The following is an 18,539-nucleotide window of genomic DNA, read 5'->3' as shown; positions in this document are numbered from 1 at the left end:
TGAAGACCACAAATTTGCATTTGAAGGTCGCAAATCACCTCACTTACGTCAATCTCCATGGGGTTGTTTAACAATGAAAGTTTTGTTTTTAGGCAGTCAAAATCCTAAAATTTGTTCTGGAAATCTTTCATGATATCTGTAATTATTTAAATAAAGATACTAAAATTTGTGTCATTTTCTTCTTTCAACTGCTAACAAAATGGTGAGTGTGTCGTATTCTTTGCCTTCAGGGCAATTTGCATTACATTAAGTTTTTTGTGAAAGCCTTCAATATGTCCGTAAAAGCTGGGATATATTTTGTTTTCTGCCTTGTAGTTTCAACTACAAAGTATTTAGATGAGATGTTGACTCTGCCAGAAAAGCAAGCAAGATTATTTAAAAAAACTGGATTTCTCCCAATTTTTCTTAATAGTCATGCCCAATTTTTTTTTTTTTTTTTTTTTTTTTTTTTTCAGACAATTTTCAGCATTTTGCCAGCGCACTTGACGGTACAATGAAATGCCATTATACTCAACATCTAAATTGGCTACAAATGCAATAAATGCTCTGTGTCTCTGGGTTTTGCCTCCCCTTATTAAATTTTCAATATTTACAACAGTTTTCATTGTTTTACTGAGCCTTATAATTTTAATAACTTAATTATTATATTTAATCTAATTATTTATATTTATTACTTATATTACTTAAAGTAGAAAGAAGGGGCTTTTGTTTTTCCAAATGTGTAATTTTTCTTTCCCCAGTAAGAAGGGAAAATGCCAACAAAATTAATAAGAAGGCCGCATGCCACCCGCGGGCCGTGGGTACGACAACGCCGCTGTAGAATATTGCTCAAAATTTTTGACAAATTTCACTACCTAGTGTTTGTTCGTGATCCTTAAGATCATTTTCTTTTCCTTACTGAGATTTAATTTTATGTTATTATTCATAAATGCATTTTGTATTGATGATTATATACTATTTCAGAATGCAAATGTGGTGAAGGTTCAAACTGCACGTTTTTAAATGACCGGAACAAAACTAAAAAATGTATTTGTAAAAAAGGATATAAAGAAGAAAACGGTGTTTGTAAAGGTAAATCATTTTTCCCTGTGATTCATCATATATGTAAAAATATATTTAAGAAATAATTAGCTTTAGTATTTATACACAAAACTTTAAACTATAGCTTGAGGCCTTTAGAAATAATGGAATTATCGACATTTGTGTGCAATTTAACGTAATTCTCTCATATTATTTATTCCTAATTATTCTCTTATAAAATTTATCATAATATTTCATGCATTAATATATAGGCATAACAGATTTCACAAAATTAAGAAAGATTTCATAGTGAAGTTTCATAGTTTTATGTTTATTCTTCTCAGATCCCTGTACGTCAAAACCATGTCGAAATGGCGGGACCTGTAAGGTGAAAAGCAAAGGATTTGCTTGCACCTGTAAGTCTCCATACTCAGGAAAACTGTGCGAAATAGGTATATTTACAAGACGAATGTCTTTACTTATTCATAAATGATATTCGGATGCAAAGAATTCATACGAACTGCATGAATTCATTTTTCTTCTTCTCAGATCCCTGTGTACCATGCAATAAAATTTAAGTGCAAGAAAGTTCATACGTAAAGTAAAGATCTCACAGTGAAATTCCTTAATATTATTTTATTCTTTCTCAGATCCCTGTTCATCAAATCCATGTAAGAATGGTGGCATGTGTAAAGTTACAGCTGAAGGATTTACGTGCATCTGTGAACCTCCATACTCAGGAAAACTCTGCGAAAGAGGTATGTTTACAAAACAATTCTCTTTACTGCCTCACACAATAATATTTAACCGGAAAAGAATTCTACTAACTGAAAATCTTTCCCGGTAAAACGCCTGAAATTTATTTTTATCCTTTCTGATCCCTGTATACCAAATCCCTGTCATAATGGCGGAATTTCCACCGAGACAGTGAAAGGATTTAACTTCTCCCTGTAAATCCCCATACTCGGAAAATCCGTGCGATAGAGGTGCATTTACAAAACGAAAGTTCTTTACAGCTTCACACAATAATTTAGCGCCAAACAATTCACACAAATTTCAGAGCTTTCATAGTAAAATTCTTTAATTTTATTTTTACCTATTTCAGATCCATGTTTATCAAATCCGTGTAAGAATGGTGGCATTTGTAATGTTACAGTTGAAAGATTTACCTGCATCTGTAAATCTCCATACTCAGGAAAACTGTGCGATATAAGAGCATTTACAAAAACAAAAGTTCTTTTGTGCTTAGCACAGTAAATCACAGCAAAACAATTCACACAAATTTCAGAGCTTTCATAGAAAAATTCTTTAATTTCATTTTTACCATTTTCAGATCTATGTTCATCAAACCCATGTAAGAATGGAGGTATTTGTAACGTTACAGCTGAAGGATTTATCTGCATCTGTAAACCTCCATACTCGGGAAAACTGTGCGAAACAGGTATGTTTACAAAACAATTATCTTTGTTGCTTCACACAATAATACTTTACCAGAGTAGAATTCATACGAACTGAAAAGCTTTCACGGTAGAATATCTTAAATTTCTTTTCATGATTTCAGATCCCTGTATACCAAATCCATGCCAAAATGGAGGAATGTGCACTTTGACTGAAAAAGGATTTACCTGCTCCTGTAAATCTCCATACTCAGGAAAATTGTGCGACAGAGGTGCATTTACAAAACGAAAGTTCTTTACTGCTTCACACAATAATTCAGCGCAAAATAATTCACACAAATTTCATAGTAAAATTCCTTAATTTTATTTTTACCTTTTTCAGATCCATGTTTATCAAATCCGTGTAATAATGGTGGCATTTGTAACGTTACAGCTGAAGAATTTACCTGCATCTGTAAATCTCCATATTCAGGAAAACTGTGCGAAACAGGTGCATTTACAAAAGAGAAGTCTTTACTGCTTCATACAATACTTAATTGCTTGAAAATAAAAACTCTAAAACTCTCACAGTGAAATTCATAGATTTCTCTTTTGTCATTATCAGATCCCTGTTCCTCAAATCCATGTCGGAATGGTGGGACATGTTCCGTAACAGCCAAAGGATTTACCTGCACTTGTAAATCTCCATACTCAGGAACACTGTGCGATACAGGCACTATATTAATTAAACAAAAGTATTTACTGCTTCCCAAAATAATTCTTGAAACAATATTAACAGTAATTAACAGGAATTGTGAATTTCTCTCAAAGAAACTCATAAATTATACTTTTATCTTTCGCAAACCCCTGCTCATTAAATATATGTCGCAATGGCGGGACGTGCACCGTGACAGATAAAGGATTTATATGCTCCTGTAAATTTCCATACTCAGGAAAATTATGCGAAAGAGGTACATTTATACAGCAAATGGTTTTACTGCTTCAGATAATATTACTTCACTGCAAGAAAATTCGTGCGAATTGGTAAGATCCTCACAATGAAATTCATTATATTTTCTTCTATTATCTTCAGATCCCTGTTCATCAAATCCATGTAAGAATGGCGGAACGTGTACCGTTACAGCCGAAGGATTTACTTGCATCTGTAAACCTCCATACTCAGGAAATCAGTGCGATACAGGTATATTTTTAAAAAAATGAGCTTAATTGCTTCACACTATAATATTTCAAAGAATAACATTTCATTCGAATTTCAAAGATTTCTCAGCAAAACTCCTTAACCTTATATTTACCTTTCTCAGATCCATGTCTACCAAATCCATGTCAAAATGGTGGTATGTGTGCTTTGACCGACAAAGGTTTTACTTGCACCTGTAGATCTCCATACTCAGGAACATTGTGCGATACAGGTACATTTACAAATGAAAATAATTGACTGCTTCGCAGACTACTACTAATAGATAAATTGATAAGAACTGTAAAATTCCGTCAATGGAACTCAAATATTATACTTTTATCTTTGACAGATCCCTGTTCATTAAATCCATGTCAGCATGGCGGGACATGTACCGTGATCGATAAAGGATTTACCTGCTCATGTAAATCTCCATACTCAGGAAAATTGTGCGATTTTTCGCACAATTTTACATTTAAGAAAGGAATGTCTTCATTGCTTCAGACATTATTACTTAACTTTATTACTTCATTAACTGCAAGAAAGTTCATGCCAGTATTAAAGTTGTCGCAAAGAAACTCAATACTTTTTTTCTATCTTTCTCAGATCCCTGTTCATCAAATCCATGTAAGAATGGTGGGACTTGTAATGTTACAGCTGAAGGGTTTATCTGCAATTGCAAATCTCCATACTCAGGAAAACTGTGCCATACAAGTAAATTTACAAAATTAAAGTTTTTACTGCTTCATACAATAACACTTAAATGCAAAAAAAAATTAACAAGAACTGTAAAACTCTCACAATGAAATTCATAGATATTTCTTTTATCTCTCTCAGATCCTTGTTCATCAAATCCATGTCAGAATGGTGGAATATGTACCGTTACTGACAAAGGATTTACCTGCAGCTGTAAAACCCCATACTCGGGAAAATTGTGCGATACATGTACATTTACTAAAAAAATGTATTTACTGCTTCACAGACTAACAGTTAAAAGAAATTCACACAAAAACTATAAAATTCTTTCAAGGAATCTCATAAATTTTTCTTTATCTTTATCAGATCCCTGCTCACTAAATCCTTGTAAGAATGGCGGGACATGTACTGTAACCGATAAAGGATTTCTCTGCTTCTGTAAAACTCCATACTCAGGAAAATTGTGCGAAAGAGGTACATTTACAAAAACGAAAGTCTTTACTGATTCAGACAATATTACTTTATTGCGAGAAACTTAGTGCGATTTTAAAGCTTCTCAAAATGAAATTCATTTTTTCCTTTAATCTTATTTAGATCCCTGTTCATCAAATCCATGTAAAAATGGCGGCACGTGTACCATGACATCTTTAGGATTTACCTGCAGCTGTAAATCTCCATACTTAGGAACATTGTGCGAAAGAGGTGCCTTTACAAAACAAAAGTCTTTATGCTTTCACACAATAATATTTCAGACCATAACTATTCACACCAATTACAAAGACTTCTAAAAACAATCCCTTTTTTTTCTGTCTTTCTCAGATCCCTGTGTACCAAATCCATGTAAAAATGATGGGATATGTACTTTGATCGACAAAGGATTTACCTGCGCCTGTAAATCTCCATACTCAGGAAACCTGTGCGAAATAGGTACATTTACAAAACAAACATATTTGTTGCTTCAGAGAATAAAGCCTAATCGCAATCGAATTTATACAAATTGAAAAGGTTTCATACTAAAATTCCTTATTTTTGTATCCTTTTCAGATCCCTGTACACCAAACCCATGTCGAAACAGTGGGACGTGTACCATGTCCGACAAAGGATTTGCCTGCTCCTGTAAATCTCCATACTCAGGAAAACTGTGCGAAATAAGTACATTTACAAAACAAATATATTTGTTGCTTTAGAGAATAAAGCCTAATCGCAACCGAATTTATACAAATTGAAAAGGTTTCATACTAAAATTCCTTATTTTTGTATCCTTTTCAGATCCCTGTACACCAAACCCATGTCGAAACGGTGGGACGTGTATTATGTCCAACAAAGGATTTACCTGCTCCTGTAAATCTCCATATTCAGGAAAACTGTGCGATACAGGTACATTTACAAAAGGAAAGTTTTCTTTACTGTTTTGCACAATGATACGTAGTTATAAGAAGAAGGTACTCCGAAGAGTGCGCTCGTTTCAAGCGTTAGAAGTAATGCAGAAAGCTTTTGTTATGTTGAGAAAAAACGGTCGTTGGATGGAGAGGTGTTTTCCCTCCTTTCTATCATAATGATAACCCAGATAGCAGATCCGTAATTAACAATTTTCTCTATTATGGTTTTAATAGTAACTTCTGGATATTTGGATTTAAGCCCCAATCATATCTACGCATTCTTCCTCATAGAAACGGCTATTTTTGATGTTTTTATTGTAATATCATGAAGGTGTTTTATCCAGTTAAAATTTCCATCTACTGTAATTCTAAGAAATTCGAATTTGTTTACAATCTTTATTTCCTTACTTTTTATTTCAAAGTCTGGATTTCGTTTTATTGTTTGTCCGGGGCTTGTGAAACATCATCGCTTTAATCTTTTCCTGTATGTGCGTTACACAGTTGGTTGATGATTGCGACAGTATGGTTGGTACTATCGTTAAGTTGTTCTCATGTTCTGCCTGAAATAATGAATGAATCGTATACTGATAATGACAAGGCTTTTGTATGATTTGGGCATTGATGTGATATGATAGAGTTAAGGGTAAGATTTCAAAGATCCCAGCTCAAACAGGATCCTTGCAGACATCCTCTTTGTATGGCGATTTTCTGTTGGTCTCTTGTTGTCGGTGATTATACATCTCCTGTTGAATAGATAGTTTTTTGTAATAATGAAGATGTTTCTTGGGATATTTATCTGGTTTAGAGCTTGAAGCACGGCCACTAGACGTACTCAAATGCCTCTAAATCAACACAAGCCACTTTGAATGAGCATTAAAATTAATATTTTGTAATTAATTGTATTGTATTTCGTCCACAACACGGGTTGTAGAACAAGTTGGTATGAAACCATGCTGATTCTCGCTGATTATTTGAAATTTATGAAAATGGTGCCTTATTCTTCCGCAATGGCTCTTTCCAGAATTTTACCAATTACTGGCAGGAAACTGATGGAACTATATGAACACGAAACTGCTGAATCTTGATCGTTTTGGGGAAAATGAATGATATGGCCGGTCTTGAAGTTATCAGGGAAGACTGCTAGTTAACAATATTTATTGAATAAGTCTGTAAGTAGTCTGTAAAGATCTTAAGTTTTACTAACATTTATTTTATTTTAAAACTATATTATCACTACATACAAGTCCTGACAAGTCAAGGTGAGGCGTTTTGAATTACTTTTATGATTTTTATTATTTATCCTGTTCACTCCTGGTGCCTTTTTATTTGAGCATGCTGTGTAGTTCTTTAGCAGTAAAATAGTGCTCTTCCCCAGAACTTGGAATGCTTTTGTTCTTCTGACTGCGGCTTTTCTGACGTATCGTTATCAGAACAGTCTGCTACAAAAACAGAATCCATTATTTCTTTCAAAGAGAACAATGTTGCTTCATTGTCAAATTTGGGTTATTGGACGGTATTGTGATTTGAGTTAGTTTAAAAACGTTTCCAATTAAGATTTTATGGAGAATTTTAAAGAATTAATAATGTTCCTGCAGAATTCTCTCCAACTCTTTAATTTGGCATCCATTTAATTCCCTTTTATAAATAGCTTTTTGCTTTCAGTAATCTAAATATGCTTAATTTCTTTCTTCTTCTGAAGGAACGCTTTCATCATTCTTCTGAGTGTTTTAATTCTGTTTCTTGAAGCACGTACTTTGGCTCTCCACCAGTCAACATGAAATTGGCTATCCACCAGTTAACAATAATTCTGCTACCCTCCTGTTAACATGAGTTTGGCTATTCCATTGTTTGGTTTAGAGTATTTCACTGAGGGTGCTGAAGGTGTGTAGCTGAATATTTCATTGCAGTATGAAGTTTGTAAGAGTGTGTGTGGTCGAGCTGAATTCTTAGATAGTGTTTGCGCTTTGGTAATTTCATGTAATTTAGGACTAGAGGTATTTAAGAGACGAAAACGTTTTTCTTCTGCCACTGTCTGGAATTCTAAAACGCTGAGTGCTTCTGATACAAACTTGTTTGTTGATTTCTATACTAGACTATTTATTATTAGACAGAGATTCTTCCAATTCCTTTTCGAGAAAACTACAATTAAAGATGCTGTTGCCATAATGATAATAGAGAGAATCAAATCATTCCATCCTCTGTCTGAAGTTGTATGAAAAGAGCCAGGGGCGTTGCTATTATTGTACGTACGTATATTATTAGCAGAAATTAAGTCTTCCAATACATCACCTTTATTATTTTTGTGATGGGAATACCATATTCTTTTATTGGCATTTGTCGCCAATAAAAGAAGTCGCTTGCTAGAAATTTTGGACATTCTGCATTAGGAAATCTAATTTCTACCGATTCAAACAGAGGTCTTTTCCAGGAGATGAGTAGAACTGCATTATTAGGAGTTCATAATGCTGCGTTTTGAGAGAAATGTAAAATATCTCTTTCCGCTTTTGTTAGGATTGGAGTCAATTCTTTGTTGATGCAGAAGACAGCAGCTCTGACTGCGGACTTCTGTTCATCCTAGATGCTTTGCGAAATGTTACAGTTTTGGAGGGTTGAGTTCCAATACCTTATATGTGATATAAAGTTCCTGCACTATGATCATAATCCATGTCATAAGGGTTGTCCTTTATGAATATATTCTATTGATACGCAACATGCAGTTGATGCAAACAGTGATTTCGAATTTGCATTCCAGTAAAACTCCTTAATTTTATTTTATCTTTTCTAGATCCCTGTTCATCAAATCCATGTCAGAATGACGGTACATGCACAGTGACAGGGGATGGATTTAACTGCTCCTGTAAATCTCCATACTCAGGACAATTGTGCGAAAGAGGTATATTTACAGAAGAAAAATTCTTACTGATTCATAAAAAAATATTTATGTGCAAGAAAATGCATACTAATCGTAAAACTCACCTTAATCTTATTTTTATCTGTCTCAGATCCCTGTGTACCAAATCCATGTCAAAATGGTGGGATGTGTACTTTGACTGACAAAGGTTTTAACTGCTCCTGTAAATCTCCATACTCAGGAAAACTATGCGATACAGGTACATTTACAAAACAAAAGTATTTTTTGCTTCACAGAATATTACTTGAAGGAAAATTGACACGAATTGCGAAATTCTCTTCATGAAGCGCATAAGTTATTCTTTTATCTTTCACAGACCCCTGTTCATTAAATCCATGTCAGCATGGCGGGACATGTATTGTGACCGATAAAGGATTTACCTGCTCCTGTAAATCTCCATACTCAGGAAAATTGTGCGAAAGAGGTACTTTTACACGACGAATGTCTTTACTGCTTCAGACAATATTACTCAACAGTAAGAAAATTCATGCGAATTGTTAAGTTCCTCACAATGAAATTAATTAATTTTTCTTCTATCTTTCTCAGATCTCTGCTCATCAACTCCTTGTAAGAATGGCGGATCCTGTACCATGACAGCCGATGGATTAAACTGCATCTGTAAATCTCCATACTCGGGAACATTGTGCGAAAGAGGTGCATTTAAAAAACAGCTGTCTTTAGGACTTTACACAATAATATTTCAGAGAATAACTATTCATATAACTTTCAAAGATTCCTCAGAAGCATACCTTAGTTTTATTTTTCTCTTTCTCAGATCCCTGTGTACCAAATCCATGTCAAAATGATGGGATGTGTACTTTGACTGACAAAGGATTCATCTGCTCCTGTAAATCTCCATACTCAGGAAGACTGTGCGAAACAGGTACATTTGCAAAACAAATAAACAAATCTCAAACAAAAACGTTTAATCGCAACAGAATTCATACGAATTATAAAGCTCTCACAAAGAATTAAATTAATTTTACTTTCCTCTTTCTCAGATCCCTGTTCATCAGATCCGTGTCAGAATGATGGGACATGTACCTTGACCCACAAAGGATTCAACTGCTCCTGTAAATCTCCATTCTCAGGAAAACTGTGTGATTCAGGTACATTTACCAAGCAAATGCACTTATTTATTTGAAGAATAATAGTTAAAAGAAAATTGATACTAATTTCAAAACTCTCTCAATGAAAACCGTAATTTCGGTTATCTTTCTCAGATCCCTATTCATCAAATCCATGTCAGAATGGTGGCATATGTACCTTGACCAACAACGGTTTCACCTGCTCCTGTAAATCTTCATATTCAGGAAAACTGTGCGATACAGGTATATTTACACAAGAAATATTTTATTGCTTTATATTGCAAGAAAGTGCAAGAAATTTGGTACGAATTGAAAAGCTCTCGCAACATAATTCATTAACTTGACTCTCATCTTTCTCAGATCCCTGTTCATCAAATCCATGTCTGAATGGCGGTACATGTACTGTTACAGACAAAGGATTTACCTGTATTTGCAAATCTCCATATGCAGGGAAATTCTGCGAAAAAGGTACATTTATTAAACTAACGTCTTTATTCTTTCACATAATAGTATATCATTGCTAGACAATTTCTATGAATTGCGAAGCTTTTACAGCGAAACTACTTAACTTGCTTTTTCTTGCTCAGATCCCTGTGCGTTGAACCCGTGCAGAAATGGTGGAACGCGTTCCGTAACAGAGAATGAGTTTACCTGTACTTGCAAATTTCCATACTCAGGAAAGCTTTGTGACATAGGTAAACTTATAAACGAAAAATGTAATGTTTGCCACACTAAATATTTACGCCCGAATTGGTTCATATGAACTTAAAATTTTTCGTTGGGAGTCTCCTTCAGTTTTAGTTATCCTGTTGAGATCCCTGTACTATGGTACGTGTAGTGGGGATAACAAAAGATTTGCCTGCGATTATGAATCCCCATACTCCGGGAAACTCTACGAAACAAATATATTTGTAAAACAAATGATCTTTCTATTCTCACTCTATTATTTATACACAAGTGTATTCACGTTAATTTAAAAATTGGTTAAATGAATTCTCATTTTTTATTTTACCCTTCTCAGATCGGTTTATTTCAAAAGCATATAAAATTTTCTTTTTTATTACTGCATTATTTCATCTGCTGAACTCATCCTTATTGGTCAAATTTAGAAAATGTTTCAATATAGTTTAACATCTATGCATAAATGCACGCGCTGAATGTTTTAGATCGATGGTTAGGGAAATTTTTAATTGATGCAATGAACATTTTAGAAGGTTTAACTCGACGAGACAACAAGTATCCGCAAACGACAAATCTCAGTTGGAATATTGGTTGTATCCTTGGTGCATTAAGAACTGTTGTGATATTTGTAAAGTTTTTCCAAAAAGGAAAACTGTAAACAGGAAAGCAGGAAAATATGTTAAATTGAAATCACGCTACTGTGAGGAAAATACAAGTCAGACATGTATAGAAGATACTCGTTTGTATGTCTCAACTACGTTGAAATTGTAATAATGCAGCAAGCTAAAGACTCCGCACATTATTTGAAACTTTGAAACTGCTTCAAATGATAATACATTTGATCTGCTGAAATTAACATTGTATAAGAGCAAACCCTACTATGACTCATGGACACTGAAAAGTAGGCAAAGATGAAAGAAAAGCTATTACAAAAGCATAATTCACTATTAACTCTATCACCATAACAATTATTATATATATATTTGAAATATTCAATGGTTATAATAGAAAAAGTCAAATTATATTTACTTAAGCTTTGGTGAAACTGCTTAAATGTTGCTAATCAGAAAACAGATGGTCTGAAATCTGTTAAAATGAAAACAGAACCAAATTCCAATATCAGCAACCACTAATGCCTCCAATAACGTGAGAATATTTGAGACCGTATAAAAATTTCAGTCTCGCGCGCTGCAGATATTTTTTTTTTTTTTTTTTTTTTTTTTTTTTTTAGTCCAGCGGGGCTTTGTTCCTGAAGGACTATTGTTTTCGTTTTGCGATTTTGCGTTGAATTACTATAAATGTCCGTTTCACTTTTCAAACTGTTGCCACCAAATGTTAGAGTTCTGCATTATATTTCAAAATCTTAAATAATGAAAAATTCGCATAAATATATGTATATTTCTCGCATTGTGATAAAACAACGGTACATAGAGCCATACAATTTTGAATTACGTAATCCTTCTCTACGAATGTGGGCATGTGGAAGACCAAATTTGAAATTTGGAATTTGTTTTATGATCGATTTAATATTTTGCAAAACTTTAATGAATTTTTGAGTAACAAACTCAACGATTTAAAAGCGAGTACTGGCAACACTCTACGGGGGGGAAGAACCTTTTTATCTCTAGCGCGCGGAACTGTGTATCGGAAATCCTAAAGATATGCTCATTTTAAAATTATTTTGCGACATTGCTATTGAAACGTGAAACAACGTGATATTTAATAAATAAAGGTAATACACGAAACGTTAAAAAAACGCCCCTTCAGATGTAATTTAAAATCTAAAACCTTTCCGTTTTTTTTTTTTTTTTTTTTTTTTTTTTTTTTTTTTTTTTTTAACATTGTTGCTATTGCTCACTTTGGAATCGTTGAGTTTCTTAATTAAAAATTCGTTAAAGTTTTACAAAATATGAAAGAGATAATAAAACATATTCGAAATTCAAAATTCGGTTTTTCAGGTTCTATGTTCCGGTAGAGGACTATGTTATTCAAATTTTGATGGATCTAGGAACCGTTTTTTTTTTTCACAGTGCGAGAAAAATACATATATTCAGTTAGATTATTCATTATTCAGTTTCTTTAAATATAATACAGGACGAAAGTATTTAGTTTGAAATGGGATTCGGACATTTACAGTGATTCGAAATGCCGTTAATGTCATGTTGTAAAACTAGTGTGACAAATTTAATTGTTTTAGAACATGTAATTTTCAGTAACAAATGAAATGTAAATTATAGTTTTATATTTATTTCTAGACCCGTGCAGCACGAAACCTTGTCAGAATAATGGCACGTGTTTTGTAGAAAATGGAACCTATAAATGCATCTGCAAGCCCGGATATTCCGGAAAAAACTGCGAGAACGGTAAGTGGTTTATCTTCGATTAGAAAATAAATGTTAGAACTTTTAACGGTTGAAAAATAAACAAACACCGGAGAAATTTGAACTTATAACATGTATCTAAAGACATTTGCCGAAGAAATTTGGAAGTACATGTATCTTAAGGCACGTTAATTATTCCGTTATATCTCCATATTTCATAAGCAAACTGAAACAAGAAAAATTGGGTCTATTTTAGAGACCTCTATGTTCTGTCATAATTTAGGAATCGTTCATTCGGTACAAACAAATTATATATTATGAATATGAAATCGTACAATACACATCGAATATGAAATGATAATATTCTCTGAGAGAACACACAGTGCGTAACATATTTTTAACACAATTTAGTTTGTAGAGACATTAAGTATTTTTGGAAAACAGGAAAGATGAAAAATGAGCAACACCTTCGCCGGGAATCGAACCACAAACCTCTGGAATACGCGCCCAGCGTGCTGACCACAGCACTGAGAAGGCATGCTAAGAAGGAGGGAGAAATACGTTATATACGCCCGCTTTTAAAGAGCGACTGGAGTTTTAGGGGACCCAATCGCCAAATCGTGGGTGTGAAGTATCATCATCCACCACCCTTTTAGTTCGGGCGCCACTGTAGGGAGATTAGATATTTTTTAGAAGCAGGAGACTAGAAAAATGAGCAATGTCCTTGCCGGGAATCGAACCAGGGACCTCTCGAATAGGCTCCCAGCGTACTAACCACTACACTACGAAGGTATAAAGAAGGCTGAAGAAATACCTTATAAGTTAAGGATTAAGAGATGCGAATATTTTTGGAAAAATACTTCTAACTCCAGCGCATGCTTTGTATAAATTTATTCCTTGAGTATTTCGTATATAAACAAGTTGTGAATCAAAAAATAAGATTATATCCATTCCGAAGGGAGAAGGTTCTTGATCTACAAATAAAATTTGCTCTCAGTCCCACGGTATTACTAAAAGCCCCACTAGTCCCCCACTACCCACACGTCCATTAGTTAATCGTTAGATTAAAAATTTCACTTGTAAAGTATTTTTCAAGAGTGATGCAAGCTTTCCTAAAAGAGAAGTTCTTGTCAAGGCATAATTCACTAATCATTCATCCGGAACAAAAAAATTCATATGTCTTAAATTATGATTTACATGTTAAGTTCATAACTTCCTGAAAAAAATCCAGAGGGTTATAATACATTTGAGGGTAGTTCGGGAAAGTATCTACCAGAAGGCTATAGCTTAAAATGCGAAATATCTTCAGCTAGCTTGAAACTCATTCTACCTTCAGAATGTCGCATATAGACATGCTGTTTGTCAAAGAGTAAGATACTGCTCTTTCTGGAGAGAAATATTTATATTCTGAAATATTAAATTTGATATCACTCTGGAACGCACAGTCACGCCTGAGTGATCGTGACAGACGATCATTAAGGGCAATTGTGACGAAAAATAAGAAGACCACAGCTGCAAAAGTTACTGCTGAAATGAATGTTGTGTTACCGAACCCTACGAGTACCAAAACAATTAGAAGGGAGCTTCATAAATAGGTAATTGCTGGCCGTGCTGCAATTGAGAAGCCACTCATTAGTGATGCTAATGCCCGTAACAGGAAAAGGTGGTGTTTAAGTCATAAAGCCTGGACTATACAGCAGTGGAAGCGAGTAATATGGTCTGACGAGTCTTCTTTCACATTGTTTCCCACTTCTGGCCAAGTTTACGTCTGGAGAACGCCATCTCAAGCCTATAATACAGACTGCTTGTTGCCAAGAGTGAAACATGGAGGGGGTTCTGTTATGGTTTGGGCAGCCATATCGTGGTTCTCTGCTAGCCCCCATGATAACTGTGTCAGGTCACATGACTGCCAAGACTTATGTGAACATTTTGGCCGATCAAGTTCATCTCATGGTACAAACTTTGTTCCCAGATGGTGATGGTGTCTTCCAAGACGACAAAGCCCCTGTTCACACAGCTCACATTGTCCAGGACTGGTTTTCTGAGCACGAGGATGAGTTGTCCCATCTCCCCTGGCCACCACAGTCACCAGACCTGAATATTATCGAACCTTTGCGGTCTACATTGGAACGGAAAGTGCGTTCTCGTTATCCACCGCCAACATCGTTATCTGAACTTGCCACCGTTTCGCAGGAAGAATGGTATAATATTTCCTTGGCAAACATACAGGAACTGTATTTATCCATTTCGAGAAGACTGCAAACTGTTTTGGATGCCAACGGGTTTCCTACATCATATTAAGCAAAGAAACATGTTTTTTTAAAGGTGTTTCCATATTTTTGTCCAACCCCTGTAGTATCATCTTTTATTTTATATTGTGACGTTTTCGGATTTACATTAAATATTATATTTTAGCGTTTTTTGTATTAAATAGATTAAGGAGTTTTAATATGAAAAGGTTTCAGTTCTGATCTCGAGTTTTAGCCGTATTATAATATACTAAAAGGTACACTGCGAAAAAGATGGAATAGTTCCATATCTTCCATTCTACTGGGCCGATTGATCAAACTCGCATTTTTCATGTCTTGAAAGCAAGACTTAGGATATGCATTAAATTTATATATAGCATTGTTCTAGTAATATAGGTATTTTGACACAAAATTGGACATTTTCTGAAATGACATCCCAATTTTTTTCTATAGTTCGATTTTACGACTCAAAATGCCAAGCTGCCATGTTTGTAAAAATCGCACGAGTGGTTTTTAAAAAAATAGCTCTCACAATTTTAGCTCCTCAATGTTAATTGAATTTGATATATATTTATTAAAATCTCTTTCTTTTTTATTAAACTAGCTTGATTCCTTCTTCCAGAATTCGAAATTTAGGCTTGATCTAAATATATTTCGCACATTTCTCATGATGTACTTTTAAAATTTATGTTTTTTTTTTAATATTTTTTACAAATTTTCCGAAAAACGTTTTGCATTATAACCTATAAAATTTTTAACCTCATCTTAAAGCAGATGTATTTCTAGGGACAACTACAAAAAATTAAAATTTTTATTCAAAATTTTCTAAGATATACATGAATTTCCATATTGGGGTGTTTTGAAATTTGGCATCTTTTTTTGAGCGATAATAACGCCAAATATGGTTTACGCACTTTGTTAAAATTATTTGAAAGTATAAAAGATAACTTTTTATCCGCTCGTCTGCTATAAAAAATGGAAGGTAAAATAGGTTATTGTTAATTAAGAAATTCGCGAAATAAATTATTTTTGGCACAGACTGAAAAAAATGCGCCAAGATAAATTTTTGAATTTCTCCGTAAATTCTGCAAAATGTAATATTTAGGCACAATTTGAGTGATAAAATCGAAATATGGAAAACAAATTGCATGTCATTTCAGAAAAAGTCCGGTTTTGTGTCAAAATAATTATGTTAGACTAACGCCATATATATAATACATATTCTATGTCGCGCTTTCGAGACATGAAAAACGTAATTTGAATTTCGTCACTCGGCCCAGTAGAACGGAAGATATAGAACTTTGCGCAGTGTACCTTCATTACTGACTGCCCGTATTTGGAGATGGTGGTGTGTGTGTGTGTGATTATGGCAAAGCCTCGAGGGCTATCTGCCTAAGAAGAGGGATGCCTTCGTGGAGGACTTTCTAAGGGAAATTGGCTCGTATACACGTTACACATGGGGAAAACCACGAAAACGCCCATGCAGCCAGCCCGTTCGCGGGATTCGAACCTCGGACCGAACTACCAGTGTTCAGCGATTTTACCGCTCGGCCGCTGGTGGGCTTTAGAGATGGTGGAAGGAATTTTAAATAACCGTCACCTCAAACGGAATGCAATATTTTTCATAGTTGTGTAGCAGAAATCACATGGTTTTAACTGACTTATTTCCTCGCATGTGTTACTTCTATATTAATTTATCTAGCTCAGATAATCACTTGGTATCTGTGACATACAAATATTCTCATTCAAAAAGGATTCGATTTATACCAGTACATTTTTTGATTTGTTCGTTTTAAATTGCAAAGAATTTTTTCCTTTGTATTTCTATATATGCATTACTTAACAAATATCACAATGCAAATGTTTTTGTGTCACGAACATTTCTTTTATACATTATCATTATCTCTTACAGTTGTGGACAAATGCCCCTTGATGATAGGGAAGTGCAATGGTACCAATGAAGAATGCAAGAACAGTGTTTGCCAGTGCAAAGCGCATTTCAAAAGAGACAGTAAAAAACAGTGCATTCGTGAGTTTTTACTCTATAGCCTATTTCTTTTTAACCAAATATTACTTCAATTCGTATAAAGAATTTAATGAATAATCAGTTTCAAGCTTGTGCAAATAAATTTTTATATTGCCAGAAAACAATATTCCTAATTAAAAGTCTTATACATATTAATTTCTAATTTGAATAAGATACTTATAAAATAATAAATGAGTACCTGAATGTAAGATACGAGAATATAAATTTAGATGAACGTTAAGGTTGCAATATGTTTTAAGTATTAATAATTATAACGTTGTGTAGCTTATCTCCGGATTTCCCATACTTTGCCAGAACTGGACTTTTGACCATCGAATCAAAGTCCCAGAATTTGAAAAGGTTAAGTATCTAGTCGACTAGTCGAAAGAACTTTATTTATTATTTAACTCAGTAATCATTCAAAAGAATGTTACTTGAAAATCCCTCTAAATCTCAAAATTTAGGTGATTAAAATTAAAGTTTATTTTTCATGCATTTTTAACTTCAGTACACTGGAAAACACGTTAGGATGCCTTTGGAGATGGTTTTGTTGTGGTTTTTTTTTTATTTTGTATGTAGAATATATCTTAAATTTAGCGTTATGACTGGCTGCAAGCGAATAACTTTAAGCTGCATTTCTTATAATTATTTTATATTTCATTCTTGTTGAAAAGTATCTGTATTAGAAACGATCTAAAAATATAAATTTAAGGGTTTAATAATACAGCGAGATATAACTAAAGTTCTTATTCACCTTATGAAATACAGGGCGCTTTTAAATGCATATCGGGGTTTTAGCGCTTTATTTATTACGTAAAACTTAAAGTTATAATTATACATGAAATGAAAGAGCAACTCAAACAAGCAGTTATACCTACAAGCTTGCGAGTGTTCAATATGAGCACCTTTCGTCACACTGCACACATCAAGTCGATAGCTCAGTTCTTCCCAAACGTTGATTAGTGTTTGTAGTATAATTGTTGCAACAGCTGCCTCAATCCTGTTTCTTAGGTCAGGTAAGTACGCTGGGTAGTGGAGGCACAAACACACGATTCTTTATGAACTTACTCACACGATCCTTTATGAACTCAACACTATCTTCACTAACCCTTGGTCGTCCCGTACTCTTCCCTTTGCAAAGGCAGCCGGTATTTTCAAACTGATGATACTATCTACAGATGTTATTATCACTTTGGGGATCACATCTGAACTTAATTCGAATCACACGTTGCACAGAAGCTACAGATTCGATCTCTGCAAACTACAGGACACAAAAGGGTTTCTCTTCACCAGTCGCCATTTTTGCTGCTATTTTCCATTTTTGCTACTATTGTAAAGCTCAGTACCAACAAACAGAACTGTTTGAGTTGCTCTCGGAAAAATGAGCGTGGAAATTAACATTTCCGCACTTTTTAATTAATATCTCAACCGATTAAAGTCGTACGAAGATGAGAACGGTATCGATGGATACGGAGAACATTTTAGAATCGGAGAATACGCGTCTCGAATTTCAACTCGGCGCCGTTCCGTAGATATTCGAGAAAAAAAAAATTTGGCACGCAGCCAAATCCCTCTAATAGGGAAAACCCAAGAAAGA

At 34.2% G+C, this 18,539-nt stretch overlaps 2 protein-coding genes across 2 annotated transcripts in view; both read left to right on the top strand.

Moving 5' to 3' along the window:
- The window catches only part of LOC118183009 (uncharacterized), a 47,362-nt gene extending 43,781 nt beyond the window's left edge, over positions 1–3,581 (top strand). The window contains exons 4-8 of the mRNA XM_085827146.1: positions 964–1,071; positions 1,365–1,472; positions 1,671–1,778; positions 2,354–2,461; positions 2,582–3,581. Of these exons, the coding sequence (XP_085683272.1) occupies positions 964–1,071; positions 1,365–1,472; positions 1,671–1,778; positions 2,354–2,461; positions 2,582–2,778 (629 nt within the window). The 3' untranslated portion in view covers positions 2,779–3,581. The remainder of the gene's footprint in view (positions 1–963; positions 1,072–1,364; positions 1,473–1,670; positions 1,779–2,353; positions 2,462–2,581) is intronic.
- Positions 2,827–18,539, top strand: part of LOC118183010 (uncharacterized) — a 36,226-nt gene continuing 20,513 nt past the window's right edge. The window contains exons 1-23 of the mRNA XM_085826348.1: positions 2,827–2,907; positions 3,000–3,130; positions 3,261–3,367; positions 3,490–3,597; positions 3,719–3,826; positions 3,944–4,042; positions 4,198–4,305; positions 4,429–4,536; positions 4,654–4,761; positions 4,882–4,953; positions 5,107–5,214; positions 5,332–5,403; positions 5,557–5,664; positions 8,452–8,559; positions 8,669–8,776; positions 8,894–9,001; positions 9,124–9,231; positions 9,353–9,460; positions 9,579–9,686; positions 9,801–9,908; positions 10,026–10,133; positions 12,602–12,709; positions 16,829–16,945. Of these exons, the coding sequence (XP_085682474.1) occupies positions 2,827–2,907; positions 3,000–3,130; positions 3,261–3,367; positions 3,490–3,597; positions 3,719–3,826; positions 3,944–4,042; positions 4,198–4,305; positions 4,429–4,536; positions 4,654–4,761; positions 4,882–4,953; positions 5,107–5,214; positions 5,332–5,403; positions 5,557–5,664; positions 8,452–8,559; positions 8,669–8,776; positions 8,894–9,001; positions 9,124–9,231; positions 9,353–9,460; positions 9,579–9,686; positions 9,801–9,908; positions 10,026–10,133; positions 12,602–12,709; positions 16,829–16,945 (2,407 nt within the window). The remainder of the gene's footprint in view (positions 2,908–2,999; positions 3,131–3,260; positions 3,368–3,489; positions 3,598–3,718; positions 3,827–3,943; positions 4,043–4,197; positions 4,306–4,428; positions 4,537–4,653; positions 4,762–4,881; positions 4,954–5,106; positions 5,215–5,331; positions 5,404–5,556; positions 5,665–8,451; positions 8,560–8,668; positions 8,777–8,893; positions 9,002–9,123; positions 9,232–9,352; positions 9,461–9,578; positions 9,687–9,800; positions 9,909–10,025; positions 10,134–12,601; positions 12,710–16,828; positions 16,946–18,539) is intronic.

Source organism: Stegodyphus dumicola, chromosome 11, assembly GCF_044657685.1.
Source record: "Stegodyphus dumicola isolate Sdum_Otavi_A_Nest chromosome 11, ASM4465768v1".
Classification (NCBI taxonomy): Eukaryota; Metazoa; Arthropoda; class Arachnida; order Araneae; family Eresidae; genus Stegodyphus; species Stegodyphus dumicola.
Note: the sequence above shows the minus strand (reverse complement) of the source record. Positions and strands in the feature narration are given on the sequence as shown.